The sequence below is a fragment of the Mytilus edulis genome, chromosome 2, assembly GCF_963676685.1.
Source record: "Mytilus edulis chromosome 2, xbMytEdul2.2, whole genome shotgun sequence".
Taxonomy (NCBI): domain Eukaryota; kingdom Metazoa; phylum Mollusca; class Bivalvia; order Mytilida; family Mytilidae; genus Mytilus; species Mytilus edulis.
The window spans coordinates 73,747,463-73,762,352 of NC_092345.1; the positions used below are offsets into that span (position 1 = coordinate 73,747,463).

At 31.6% G+C, this 14,890-nt stretch overlaps 1 protein-coding gene across 1 annotated transcript; it reads right to left on the minus strand.

Annotated features, from left to right (window-relative positions):
• Positions 1–3,935: 3,935 nt before the first annotated feature.
• Positions 3,936–14,826, minus strand: LOC139512910 (uncharacterized). Its single transcript, XM_071300880.1, has 3 exons — positions 14,671–14,826; positions 6,139–6,462; positions 3,936–5,390 (listed from the first exon to the last, which is right to left on the minus strand). Exons 2-3 carry the CDS (start codon positions 6,434–6,436, stop codon positions 5,230–5,232), a joined length of 459 nt encoding a protein of 152 aa, XP_071156981.1. The 5' UTR covers positions 6,437–6,462; positions 14,671–14,826; the 3' UTR covers positions 3,936–5,229.
• Between the last annotated feature and the right edge of the window lie 64 nt (positions 14,827–14,890).

The window sequence follows — 14,890 nt, forward strand, 5'->3', positions numbered from 1 at the left end:
TTTCTAAAAGGACTGTTGAAAACATTATTTTCAATTATCTTCCTAAGGGAACAAACGAACCATTCAAACAACAGACGGACAAACAAGATATATGAGAATTATTTAGCAAGTTCTGTTCACAATTTACTAAGCAGTTTAAATGGGAATTACTTGTGACAATTGAAACAATGATGTATCTCGATTAATATTGAAACTGGGTGATTGATTGTAAAATTTACTTCCTTGGCTCGTTCCTGTTAATTAATTACAATTAACCAAATAAGACAATATATGATTGTATTTTCAACACGGTTTCTACAATACGATTTACCCGAATAATACTTTGACACAAACTGTACCAATAATACTGCACCATATGCAAATTTCACAAATAATATATGACCAGTGATGCTTCAAGCCAGAATGTCAGAAAACACAAACACTAATACAAGCATTGAAAAACTGATATCACAAACAAAAATATAACAAAAGTATAGACAAACCTAGACATAAAATCTGAGCTATGCATGAGTAACATGTTTTCAATAGTTTAATAAAAAAAAATATATGACCAGTGATGCTTCAAGCCAGAATGTCAGAAAACACAAACACTAATACAAGCATTGAAAAACTGATATCACAAACAAAAATATAACAAAAGTATAGACAAACCTAGACATAGAATCTGAGCTATGCATGAGTAACATGTTTTCAATAGTTTAATAAAAAAATATATATGACCAGTGATGCTTCAAGCCAGAATGTCAGAAAACACAAACACTAATACAAGCATTGAAAAACTGATATCACAAACAAAAATATAACAAAAGTATAGACAAACCTAGACTTAGAATCTGAGCTATGCATGAGTAACATGTGTTCAATAGTTTAATAAAAAAAAATCTAAGCATATCGCTGAAATTTTCACACTATGTGGTTAAACTGTTGGGTACGAAGTGGTTTTCAATTTTATTTTTTTCGTAGTATGTCATACCCCTAAAAGCCCTTCGGTATACCGCTTTGCGAGATAAAATATCTTCTTTTTCTCATTCAATAAGTTTTTAAAATTTTACTTCTTTGTAAGCATTTGACATATCCATAATTTTCACATCATTCTTTATTCCATGATACAATGCTCTTCAAATCAGCACAAATGGTTAAGCTCAGTCGCTTTTTTTAATATTCAAACATATTCAATATCATTGCACAGACGTTTTTTTTTATGTGCTGATTTAGAGTTCCTTAGTTTGAGGCGCATAATGGATATTGGCCCCAGTGGAAACTAAACTACTCACGGCACATACAAAGGAGGAAATACCGAATACAAGTCAAAGGTCGTTATATATTTTTTTGAAAATTCAACCAAAGATGAAGAACTGATCTTTCTTTGTTGTATTGGATTCTTTAACTACATAAGTGTTATTACAACCAACGTACGTTATATTGGTGAGTTATCCAAGTGCTCCGCCAAAAACTCTTTCTAAATTATTAACATCAATTTCCAGCAATCAATGACGGGCTTCACAAATATTATAAAATTAACTACTCTAAGGGTGTCTTGAACCAGGTGAGGTTGCTTAGAAATTCCAAAGATTTAAGTACATGAAATCTAGGTCTATTAATTTCCACTTGCAATAGTATTTAAAAAAAAATGTTTTTACTGTTCTGACCTTTAATTAAGTATACCGAATTCAGGCCTAAAAGAACAAATTGAAAGAACTTGTCCTGGTTTGTTCCATAAAAAAGAATGGCAGACGAAGTTACAAGTAGCTTATCTAAGAGAAAATTGGTCAGGGCAAAACATAACTCTGATATAATTAAAAAAATTATCTGCAACAGACAATACCAATAGTATGCTTGATTTCTTGATTGACAACATATTTGTTACGTTTGGATGATGTGTTTTTCAAAAAAACAATCGGCAATGTCATGGAAACCAACTGTGCTCCTCTTCTTCCAAATTGTTACTTAATCAATATGAGGCCGACTTCATGCAGGCTTTCACTAAGAAGAATGAAAAGAAGTTGGCATTTAAAGTTTTGCAACTATGTTTAACGCATCTATATATCCTATCGAAATTTAAGGATATAACAGATACAGTACGGTCTACCTCATATCGTGACATACATCTATTAAAATTGACAATGGAGTGAGTTGAAAATAAAACTTTACAATAAGATATGATTTCAGCCTCCCAATTGTGAACTTTTCCTTTATATGTAGTATACATTTCCCAGTTGATACGATATTCCAGGGCTTGCGTTTCCTATCATAAATTTTCTGTTTACAAAACTTTGAATTTTTCGAAAAACTAAGTATTTTCTTACCCCAGGAGTAGATTACCTTAGCCGTATTTGGCAAAACTTTTTGGAATTTTGGGTCCTCAATGCTCTTCAAATGTGTATTTGTTTGGCTTTTTAATTATTTGGATCTGAGCGTCACTGATGAGTCTTATGTAGACGAAACGCTCGTCTGGCGTATACAATTATAATCCTGGTACTTTTAAAAAACTATATAATCTCCTTGATCGCGGGTTTCTGCTTTCAAGTGTTCCAAATGGTGAAAATGAAATCATTCTTTCATACATTTGTGGATGCCATCAGTAGGTGTTCGACTGTTATGGAATATCGATGCCACATTCCTGTCATCTTTCTTCACAAATGTGACCTACCGAATTAGGCTTATCATCGGATTTGTACTTCCTTGAGCAACATGACATGTTCCACATGTTAAACATATAGGCATCTGTAATCAATCAGTTTTAGTGGCGTTTGTGTTGGTCAGTCTTAAGTTTTCTTGTTTGTCTTTTGGTCTTTTTCTTACCACATGACATTGTCAGTTTATTTTCGAATTATAAGTCGGAAAGTCCTATCAGTATCTCTCTTTTACCAGTACCGTCTAGGACTCTAATATTTTGTAGGTTACCAATCCTATTACATATTTATAATCTTTGCTGCTTTTTTTTATTTTGATCTTTCTTGATTTCTGTTTTCTGATATCCTTGAAAGTGGAAGTAACCTATCTGATATTTTGATCAGCAGAATTTAAACACAAGCTAACTGGTATAAGTGTTTGAAATAGCAGAATGCTTTCAATAAATGAATATATAATATAGCACCTTTGAATTTTTGTTTGATAAAAAAATGTCAATCACCACAACAATGCATGCCTCAAAAAGAAGAAATGTGGACTTTGTGTTAATTCTTGTTGCTTGTTTGTAAGTTTTAATATTATTAGAGGAGTCCAGTGTGAGGTGGTTAAAGTGGTCTGCTGTACTGGTCAATATTTTTTTTGGAATTCCATTCATTTTTTTTCTCGATAGAAAATTCAATTTCGTAATCTGAATTTAAAAAATCACACTTTGACAGATATAATCAAGTACACCAAATGCACTTTTCATCTTTATAAGTGGCGCTCAAGTCATAACAGTGGATTCTGCAATATATTCAAAGTAAGAGCATTGTTGATTGAAAATAATACAGTCTCCTTTCATTATACCAGTTGCAAAGCAACTCAAAAACCTTAATGATGCCTGGTAAGTGATGGGGGAAAACCAAGACTTTATTTAAATCAGGTTTCTCACTAAGGTGAGTCTGTGAGTTCTGAACTTGTGGAAATCTGTCTGACTCGTTATTTTCAAAACTTTCTAGAAATCCAAAGATGCCTCAAGATTGAATAAATTGGTTTGCCATGGCTCATCAATCCCAACCTTCCATTAGTGGTTTCAAACCTTGTGTTTAAATTTCATAGATTTCTATTTACTGATACTAAAGATATTGTCCCGAAACCAAATGTCTTCTGGTGATGCTGATGTAGACAACCACATGATACCAATATAGGACCGCAAAATTTTGGTAAATCTTTCAATATTTAACTTAAAGTATGTAATTCAATTCAATGTTATTTAAATATTATATATGTAATAGCTTAATACATTGCACAGAAGAAAAACACAGTTCATTTCAAGTGTATTTAATGATATGAATCAGATATAAAATATGATATGCATATAACATGGCACTAACCTTGTAAACTTAAATATTGCATAAAATATACAAATGAAAACCAGTGATTCCCTTTCTACCCAAGGAACATGTAAAAAAAATCATTGTTAAAACGATTTGACCATGGTTGTAAGATTTTAAACTCTGGAATCTATTTTTTTATGCAGAATATCAAATTATAAAATTATCCATTGTGGAGAAAAATTTTAAATGTTAAAAACAAATTTGATAACAAGTGTTGAGAATACTGTAGTATAATAAAACAATCTTTGCATTAATTGTGATTTAAGATGAATGGTATATCTGATATTTGATATATTTATGTTGTATGTCATGCTGATGATTCCTCACATTTCAACATAATGTTACTTTGAAAAACATCTCTAGCCATTCTATGAGCAATACATAAATTTTTTTTTACAAGTTACCTGTTATTTTTATCATCTTCTTAAAAGATGAATTCTAATTCTTCATAATTTAGACTTACTTAACAAACATTTCTTTACTTTTTTTACATTTCCCATATATAATTCGAGATATATTACATTTTTGAAAGCTTTATTTAATTTACTCAACACCTGCACCCAAAAAAATAATAAACAAAAAAATGACTTTTCTTTGAATTTCAGATGTTATATATGTACATGAAAATGATTCTCCAGGTTATCTATTATGGAAAATGTTACATATAAAAAAAACTTTGATTTTCAATAATAAACATCATTTAATTAATATTGTTTATATAAAAAATATACATATAAAAATAATGAATATTTACAAGAATGCAATCAAAAGGAATGTTAATAATTGGCCAACAACCCTTTAATATATTTCAAGACTTTTTCTACCATAACTCTATTGGAAATCTTGTTTAAAGGAAATTTTTTTTTTTTTCTACCTACTTTTTTCAAAATAGTTTCATATTAAATCTTGTGAATGTAATACATGTACATTTTGCTATTTGTTTCCAAAATTAGTGCTTTAATGTCTTAAAACCAAAATTTTCTTTTTTTCTTCAATTTTTCTTTAAGAAAAGGAATATTGAATTACTACATGTAGTTTAAAAATTTGTTCACTAAAAAGCACTTTATTATAATTAAAAGATTAATCCTTTTAAAACCATTACATCAAACTTTTTTTTATACAAAATGTTGTATAATTTCATAACAATTGTCAATGATGTACATGTGTATGTATCCATATATACAATAAGATCTATGTTTAAGTTTTGTTTGTTGACTATGCATCAGTACGAGAACTTGAGATGGTACCACAGAAGCTGTGATATGATACAAGCTAGTAGGAAAATGGTACAGAAGATACCCCCAGCAGCTGTAGCTTTAGCGTAGGCACCATACTTGGAAGCTTTAATGTAGTTACATCGGTTGAAGTAACCTCGAGAGATTTCTAAAATAAAAAAAAAGATATGTAGTAAAAAACTTAATAAACATTCTACAGCAATTTTTTTCAAAATTCTCCATTTGTAAACATATTTTTTATTATATCTTACATTGATTATGAACAAAACATAGTTTGCACCATGGAATAACAGTCTAATTGATTAAAGATGCTTAACTTTGTTAAACATCTGATATATATCTTTTTAATAAGAAACAATGGGACTAATACACTCAGTCCTATTATTTAAACAATGTATTTCATAAACATGACACATTCTATAGGTATATATGCCTGTCCCAAGTTAGGAGCCTGAAATTCAGTGGTTGAAGTATGTTGCTCTGTGCTACATATATTTGTTTTTCGTTCATTTTTGTGTACATTAGTTAGGCAGCTAGTTTTCTCGTTTGTATTGTTTCAGACTTGCGATATCAGGGCCTTTTAAAGCTGACCAAGTGGTATGGGCACTGCTAATTGTTGAAGTTAGTATGGTGACCCATAGCTGTTTATCTGTGTCATTTGGTCTCATGTGGAGAGTAGTCTCATTGGCAATCATACCACGTCTTCTTTTTTATAATTACAAAAAGAAAAGATAGCAATGTGCAACAGGATAAAACACATTGACAAAATTTTTTTTAGCTGAAAGTGATGCTATTCAAAATTTCTGGGCAGAACACTGTTAGCATTTTTTTACATGTACAAAATGTACAAAATTTTCGTTATTAGTTACTACAAGTATATGTATATGTTTGATTACCTGCTAATAAAACAGCAATTATTCCAAATATTGGGTTAATAGCTATTGAGCAACAAGCCAAACCAAAATTGTCATCTGGCTTCTTAAGTTTATCAGGTGCCTGTTGGACAATAGGTAGGAATGTTGAGGCATGTGATGGTGTGTAGGTGGAGTAGAAACTTCTGTGGCTGTAGGTCATACTGGCCTGTGAGGAATAATAGGAAGGCCATTTCTGAAGTTCAAATGCACTGCCCATCTCTGAATCCCCCATCTCTGATCCACCACGTGAACTTCCTTTAGGATAGTAATTGGTACTCATTGTACACGATTTTTTTATTCAATTACCTAAAATATAAGCATGATAAGAGTTAATGATAGCAAAAATGTTGGCGGACCTTCTGGGTTCCCTTAACTGGTCTTTCATCAAAATTATTAGGCAATCTAAAACGGACCTTCTGGGTGCCTTTAACTAGTCTTTCATCAAAATTATTAGGCATTCTAAAAAAAAACAACAATTATTCCATGTTGTAAGGAATCTCTGATTTCTCTTATTTTTGAGCTATTTTTATATTTTTTGTTCGGTGTAGGAAAAATATTTTCATCACTAATGAAATTTATCTGTTCTTAGCAAACTATTGGTTGAAAATTAATTATGACCTCAAATTTTCTTGGTTTCTTCTGAATTTCCTATTGTGACTTAATGAAAAAGGTGACTATGTCTGATGACGTCACATATAAAGAACAGTAAACTTTCTGCAAATCTTTTAAAAGGGAGGATAAAATCGGGATCAGGACCCCTCCGCCCCCCTTTTATGAATGTTTAAAATATACAGATAAGCGCTAAAATTATTCATGTGTTATTAAAATTAATAGAGAACAAACAAAAAAAAATGGATTTTTTTGTGTGGAAAAAGGAGGAGCCGGGATAGAAAAACAATTATCCGGTCCCAAATTACAGATGCATGTTCATAATGAAATTAATAGAAAAACCCAAAAATGGGAATTTTGGAAATAAAGGAGGAGGGTTAAAAAAAACATTTTCCTGTCCCCAAGTACCTATGACTTTTGATACTTTTCCTGAAATTCGCAAGTCATTAAATCTTTTACAAAATTCTTCCTACAACGCTTTGCATACTTTCAACCACTGTCTGAATGCCCTGGATTTCGCGGGTGTGTTCTAGGAACTTTTTAATAAACTATACTGTTTTAACATTATTTATCATGTTTAATTTTGTTATATCATTTGTGTCAAAATTATAACTATAAGATTAGTTTTGAAATATAAAACAAGGTAATCAAGTAATGATTAAGTTTTAAATTTAAGAAGATTGTTAATTGCTTATTATTACTTCTTTGATGAACAAAAGTATTAATTATGCTTTTGTCAAGAAATTGAAAAGGAAATACAATTCGAAATCACTATTAAAACACAGCACCCGGCCAAAACTGATTCATTAATAAGCGGAGTGCAAACATACATTGGGTAGTGAAATTCTTGTAAAATACATGCTGTTTGGAGTCTATTTGATGTACCGGCCTTGATTTATAAAAGTAACACAGGCTTTGCGATACAGGTATTTACAAATTTATTAGTAATGTAGTTTTTCATTTGAAGTAGTTCGGATCGTACTTTCGGTAATATTTTAGATGCATTTTTTTTTTACTTTAATTTTGGTTTTAACCTTTCCCTGAAAAGAATTAATTCAATATTAATAATAATATTTGCATTACAAATTTGTCCAATAAATGGACCAAAAAAGGTATCAATTAAAAGATATAAAAAAGAAGATGTACGTGGTATGATTTTGGAATGAATCCCAATGAGACAACTCTCCATCAGAGACTGAAAGGCGTCACCTATTAAATTGAGAATGAAAATGGGGAATGTGTCAAAGACACAGGAACCCGACCATCAACCTATTGTTAATTATGCATATTGTTTATATTGTGTGTAATATGCCAAATGTATACCGTACATGTACTTGATTGTTCTACAGTAGTCTGTCTTGGAAAGATGTTCTACAAATGGAATGACTCTAAACTATAAGAAAGAACAAATTACAGAATTATAAACTATGTGCCTGATGATCATGACAAATATAACTCAAATGAGTTACCTTCCTTAGAGTTAACATTTACACTGAGGCTCCCTGTTTTCTATTTCACCATGATTGAGATTGAGAAGATTTTTATTGTTTAGAATAATATATTTTTAACAGATATAATAAAATTGAAGATCTGTAACATGTGCTTGTATTTATATATCGTCATCAACAGCGACAGTCAACATTCCTAAAGTTTTAACTTCATGTAAAATAAGATGGCTTTATATCACATTACGATAAAAATTATTCTTCAGAAATTGTTAGTAAAAATTACATGTATTACTGATAATGAAGAAACAAACAATTTAGTAATACTTACATAAAACAAGATGTAAATACGAGTGATGATGATTAAGCAAAGATATTAACTCTTTCAAAAATTAAAGAACCTTAGTGAGCACGCCCACATACCCCACATCCCCACATTGTCATTGGAGAAATTAAATAAGTGTAAGAAAAAAAAATTGTATAAGAAAAAATATTGAATAATAATTTCCTGTCAATAATGCACATCAACATAGTATGTCCTTATTATCTACAAAATTTCATGAAATTTTGTTGTGTGGTTTCAGAGGAGTTGAGATGACAAACTGTTGCAGAAGTACATTGAAGCAAATAAGTTCAAAGGGGCGTAACTCCTAGAAAAAAAAATTAAATTGTAATTTCCTGTCGATATGCACATCTACATAGTATGTCCTTATTATCTACAAATGTTCATGAAATTCTGTTGTGTGGTTTCAGAGGAGTTGAGATGACAAATTGTTGAAGTAGTACCTTAAAGCAAATACCAGTAAGTTCAAAGCATATCCAGAAATCAACGCCACTTTGCTTATTTGAATATTATACTAAAGAAATCGGATACGGGTCACGGAAATTACATTAAAAAGATAGGGAATTTTGAAATACAGGTTCCTGAGCTATTTTCATGATTTTAAAAATCGAAGCAAGAGGCTTTTAACATTGCAGTGTAAAATACAGGCTAAAATGGTTGAAACGTCAAATTTGCAAACTTCGTGTTGAAAATTGGCTTACAAGGTCATTACAAAAACAGGTTGGCGGGGTGAAATATGAAACTTGAATTTCCAAAGAATAAGCAAGTCCAAACCTTGTATGTGTAGTCGTTGAACTCTAGGTTCCCACGTAAAATTAAAATGTCACTATTTCAAGAAAAATAAACTCATGAAGGCACGAAAAATTCACTAAATTCGCGTTCATTGTTTTGATTTTGAGCGCCTGACAACTTTACGGAAATATCAAAGTGATTGTAAATAAGGACTCTGTGACGGGCAACTTATAATATCCGTGTTTTAAAGATTTTAATGATATCAAGCCTATCAAGCCAGTCCAGTTCAAAGTACTATCACGTGGTACAATTCTCATTTACATATTATGAATATTAATTAGCAAAACCACTACTAATTTCTGGCTATGGAGATGCAACTCCTAGAAAAAAAATTGAATCGTAATTTCCTGTCGATATGCACATCTACATAGTATGTCCTTATTATCTTAAAAGGTTTCATGAAATTCTGTTGTGTAGTTTCAGAGGAGTTGCGATGACAAACTGTTGCAGTAGTACAATAAAGTAAATAAGTTCAAAGGGGGGTAACTCCTAGAAAAAAAATTGAATCGTAATTTCCTGTCGATATGCACATCTACATAGTATGTCCTTATTATCTAAAAAGGTTTCGTGAAATTCTGTTGTGTAGTTTCAGAGGAGTTGCGATGACAAACTGTTGCAGTAGTACATTAAGCAAATAAGTTCAAAGTGGCGTAACTCTTATAAAAAAAATTGAATCGCAATTTCCTGTCGATATGCACAACTACATAGTATGTACTTTTCATCTGAAAAGGTTTCGTGAAATTCTGTTGTGTGGTTTGAGAGGAGGTGCGATGACAAGAAACAGGACTGACGGACGGACGGACGGGTCAAAAATATTATACCCTCCGCAACTTCATTGCGTGGGGTATAATAAATGAAGGTGCACAGTAGATCTCTTGAGAGGGGGTAAGAGGGGTCCTGATCCCGAAATCCCGGGCTTAAAAACACCAGATCTCGAAATCCCGGGCTTAAAAACACGAAATCATGAGGTCCCAAAATTCAAAAAAAGAATTCCCGGAATCCTGAAAAAGGTCCTATCCCCCTCATACATGTACATAACCATAGATTTGGATAACTTTATGTATTAACTTGGTCCAGTTTTTAAGTAAAATAGCTTTAAATCTCAATTAATAAGTTCTGAACTCCAGCTGCATGTACTATAAAAAAACTTACATAGGCGTGCTAGACTTGATGTGTCATTACCCAAAAATAAATCAATCCCTCAAATAAAAGAATACAACAACATGCAGATAATTATGCAGGAGAGATGGATCAGATTCATGGTATTGACAGATCGTCCAAAATAACTCATTGCCATCAAAGGTGTACCACTACCCCATAAAATTTCATTCCACAAACATGCTTTCGGGTCGATCCGGCCCACGTCGATCCGGCCCCACATCGATCCGGCCCCAATAAAAAATATATTTATAAGGAATAAAAATAAAGATATATATTATTGAAATTCATAAATCTTTATGATTTTTATTATAATGTAAAAGGTGTACGGTAAAAAAAATAAAAAGGCCTTTGAAAAATATTTTCTTTAGATGAGTAAAAAACAACTAGGTTGATTATGTTTTTATTACAAGTTTTCAAGACTATTATAGGTATAAAATTTATATTAAAACGTAATATAACTTGCATTTGTTCTTGATGAGCAAATATTATATATTAACGGCTCTGACAGTAAATTGAGTTGCTGTATATGATATTGTAGTGCTGCAAGTGTGACCCCTTTAAAAAAGTGACAGTGTAACTGTTAGTCACAGTGAATGATTTTAAAGTTAAACATATAAATAAGTGAGTGTCAGAGATAGTGTGTTTGTTAGTGTGTATGAAATTATTGTTATATTTTAGTAGTGCTGATATTATTTTGGTATAACTTGGTTTTTTTTTTCTACACACAACTATTCAAAATATTGTCAAATTTAAGAAACACAAATTTCTCCATATAGTGAATATAGTTTATTCATATTTTATTATGGGGTCGGATCGACTTGGGGCCGGAACGACCGGATACCCACAAACATATGGGCGTTTTTCAATAAAAACGTACTTTCTTGTCCCAGCCACTTTAAAAACAAATGTGTTTGATCTTTGCAAGTAATTTTTTGTGCAGTCAGTACATTGAATTAGATATAACATTTTTAAGCAAAGAAACAGTTTATTTTTTAGAGGGATTGATAAGATATTGATTCCTGAATGGTCCAAAACAACCAAAATGGCATGTCCCTAGACATTCAACATTCATACTCTCAAATATCGTAAAAAAATGTAGAAATAAATATTAATTTTACTTAATATAAGTTCTTTAATAATTCAAAAGTATATATATTTAGAGCCAACATATTTTAATAAACAGCTTTAAAAATAGGATTTTTTTATTTTAGAAGGTGTGTCCCTAACACAATGTCCACTACGAAACCAAGTTATTAAAACTTGCTTATATAAACAGTTTTATAAAATCAATGTAATTTTTTGTTTGCAAAAGATATAAACATTAGGCTCTTACAAAAGAAGTGATGCTTTTATAACGACAATTAAACTGTTGGTAAGAAAAATTGAGCACATCATATGGACCAGAGTGATACCATATTTTTGTAAATGTCCACTACGAAACGGGTCAAATCTCTTTCAGTATTTGGTTCTAAAATTATAAAAAATATATCAGTGTACAGCTTAATAACGCTTTGATGAAAACAGTCAGTCTTGTTACTATTGCAATATTGGGGTTGTGAGAAAGAAAAAAAAACATGTGAATATGTCCCCTACGAAACGGTCCCCTACGAAACAAGTTTGGGAGAAAAACGTTTCGTAGTGGACACTACCACTACCATGCAGTCTTTTTTTACTCTTTTTTTCAATTATATTCGTGCAAAGCAAATAACAAAGGTTAGTTTCATGTAATTTTTATTATGTTTTTATTAACATAGAATAGGGTTGATGTCAACTACGAAACTTTTTGTCCACTACGAAACGCATCAAAATGTCCACTATGTAACATGAGTTGTACCTTCATATGTGAAGTACGTCTAATCTTTATCGATAAAAAATGGTTCTCCAATTCAGAAAAAAATGAGATTTTTCTAGTATATAAACAGGGCCGTAACTACCTATGAGGCAGGGGAGGCAACTGCCTCCCCTGAATTTTCTACACCAATTTTTTTTTTAAGTAAAAACAATAAAGTATTGACAATATGTACACGAAGAACTTGAATTTATATTATAAACAACACAAGTTAACAGTTTTAACAGTGTTATCATGATACGTGATATTTCTGTCATTTTTCGGATTTTTGATCGTTTCAGTATTTGTTTTATTCTTCTTTTTTTTCGTGTGGCCGTCCGTCTGTTATTCAGTATTGAGAGGTCAGTATTCGTATTAGAACACATATGAAACTTTGCTTTCGATAATTTTGAATAAAAATGTAACTATTCACATTTATTTTGGGGCTCAATTATTTAAGCAGAGGAAGTTATTTTTGTATTGTGAATTTTTTAAGATATCGGAAATTCGTTACCGGCTGAATCAGCTGTTGGATCATTTTTTTAAGTTTCCCGATCGTAAGAGAACATTATGGTCAATGCCTTAGTTGGTAAACACTCCCATTCGTTGTAGCAGGGACTTTCTATACTAAGTATATATACTAGACTAGTATAGAAAGTCCCTGGTTGTAGTTTATATACATGTCTGTTGACAGCTTTCAACAATATTGAAATTCAAGATCCTCGATAAAAAAAAAAAGTGTCTTGCGTTTTAAAAAAAAACAAAATGTTTTATAATGTTGCTAACCAGTTTCTAAAAAAAAAATATCTTTAAATACAGAAAATACAGATAATAATTGTTTGCATGAAAATTGCCCCAAGGATCCAGCAAAACTGATCTTTCTTAAAGTAAGGAAATTGAAGGAAAACGGGTAATTTTAGCCATATCATTTGAGAAAAAATCCACGGTCACAATGTATTTAATGTTAACAATTATAGGTCAAAGTACAACCTTCAAGACGGAGCTAGCCTTGGCTAACCCCGAACAGCAATCTCAGCTTGTTTTTGCATGAAAGTTGCTTCTAGGTTCAAGCAACACTGATGTTTTTTAAAGTAAGGAAATCGAAGGGAAACGGGTAATTTTTCACCAATGACTGAGAGGAAAAAATCGGTGGAGGGCTGTGCCCCCTATCCCAAGGGGGCTCAATCGGCGGCCCAAAAACCCCTGCCTCCCCTGAATTCGAACCCTAGTTACGGCCCTGATAAAGAAAACAAACTGGAATGTCTATAGAAAACATTTAAAATTGCAAAAATATGTGTGTTTAGAAGCAGTTTCGTAGGGGGACAAAAGTCCCCTACGAAACAGTACACAAATTATGAAAATAATATAATTTTAAAGAGCATTTAAGATTGCACTTTTTGTTTACAAACAAGTCTATAATAGAGGTATTCAAAATAACTCTTGAAAATAAATTTTAGACTAGTTGATTTTCCATTTTTTTTAGGTCTGAAAGGAACGCTTTTATTGAAAAACGCCCATATACACGGTGCATAACCATAACGGCCACTTCTGGCGGAAACGGATACTGCCACCAAAATCAACAGCGATTTAAAGTCAAACTTCTTCCTTTTCAAAATTATTAGAAACGGGTCTAGGTGAAAGGGTCCGTTTCTAATAATTTGAAAAGGAAGGAGTTTGACTTTAAATCTTGAATTATGCACAAAATGTTATTAACAAAAGAAAGTTTACGTCGAAACCATGTAAGTACGGCTAATACTGTTCTAATTAAAGCCGAAATAATTATCATTTTGGTGGAAAAAGAGTTGCACAACACATAGTCACTAGTTTAAAATGCTAATCAAATATAAAAAGAATACATATTCGTTGGGATAAGTGGTTTCTAGATGACCATAAAACATCTGAGGATTCCGTGGACAAAGCAATTGTATCACTCACCTAACAGATTTGTCTAAATCATCATTATTCGGATCGTCGTCCGAGTCATTTATAGGAAAAACGCCGAAAGTCGTCGTTGGTTTTGGTGGCAGTATCCGTTTCCGCCAGAGGTGGCCGTTATGGTTATGCACCGTGATATAACAAGTGTGCTTCAATTGTAATAAGTCTTGAAAATTGCAAAGCCACTATATTTTCTTTGAATTTTTTTACCAACTGTTAAATTATCACGATTTATTAATACATGATTTGTGGTAACATCAATTCAATTATGGGGATTGTTTTGATTTTAAAACGTTTTACCTGCATAATAAAAACTCTACAAATGGAAAATTTATATCAAATGTGAGGGAGCTTAATTGCAGGTAGGAATTTAAGCGATTGAAATGAATATTTATCTTTACCTTTTATACCAATATAAATGAATAAATTCTCAACAAAGTTTGTTCAAAACAATTTGTTGTTACATATTAAGCGGAACTTTTCTGACCCAGTTCTGATTTCGCGGAAGTGTTTTCGTCCAATGCGCTTGCGCGCAGGTAATTTACCTGTACAGGTAAAATAAACGTGAATCAGAGTGGATGTGTGCTTATTCCGTCTTTTTCAAAGTTTTATTTTCTGCAA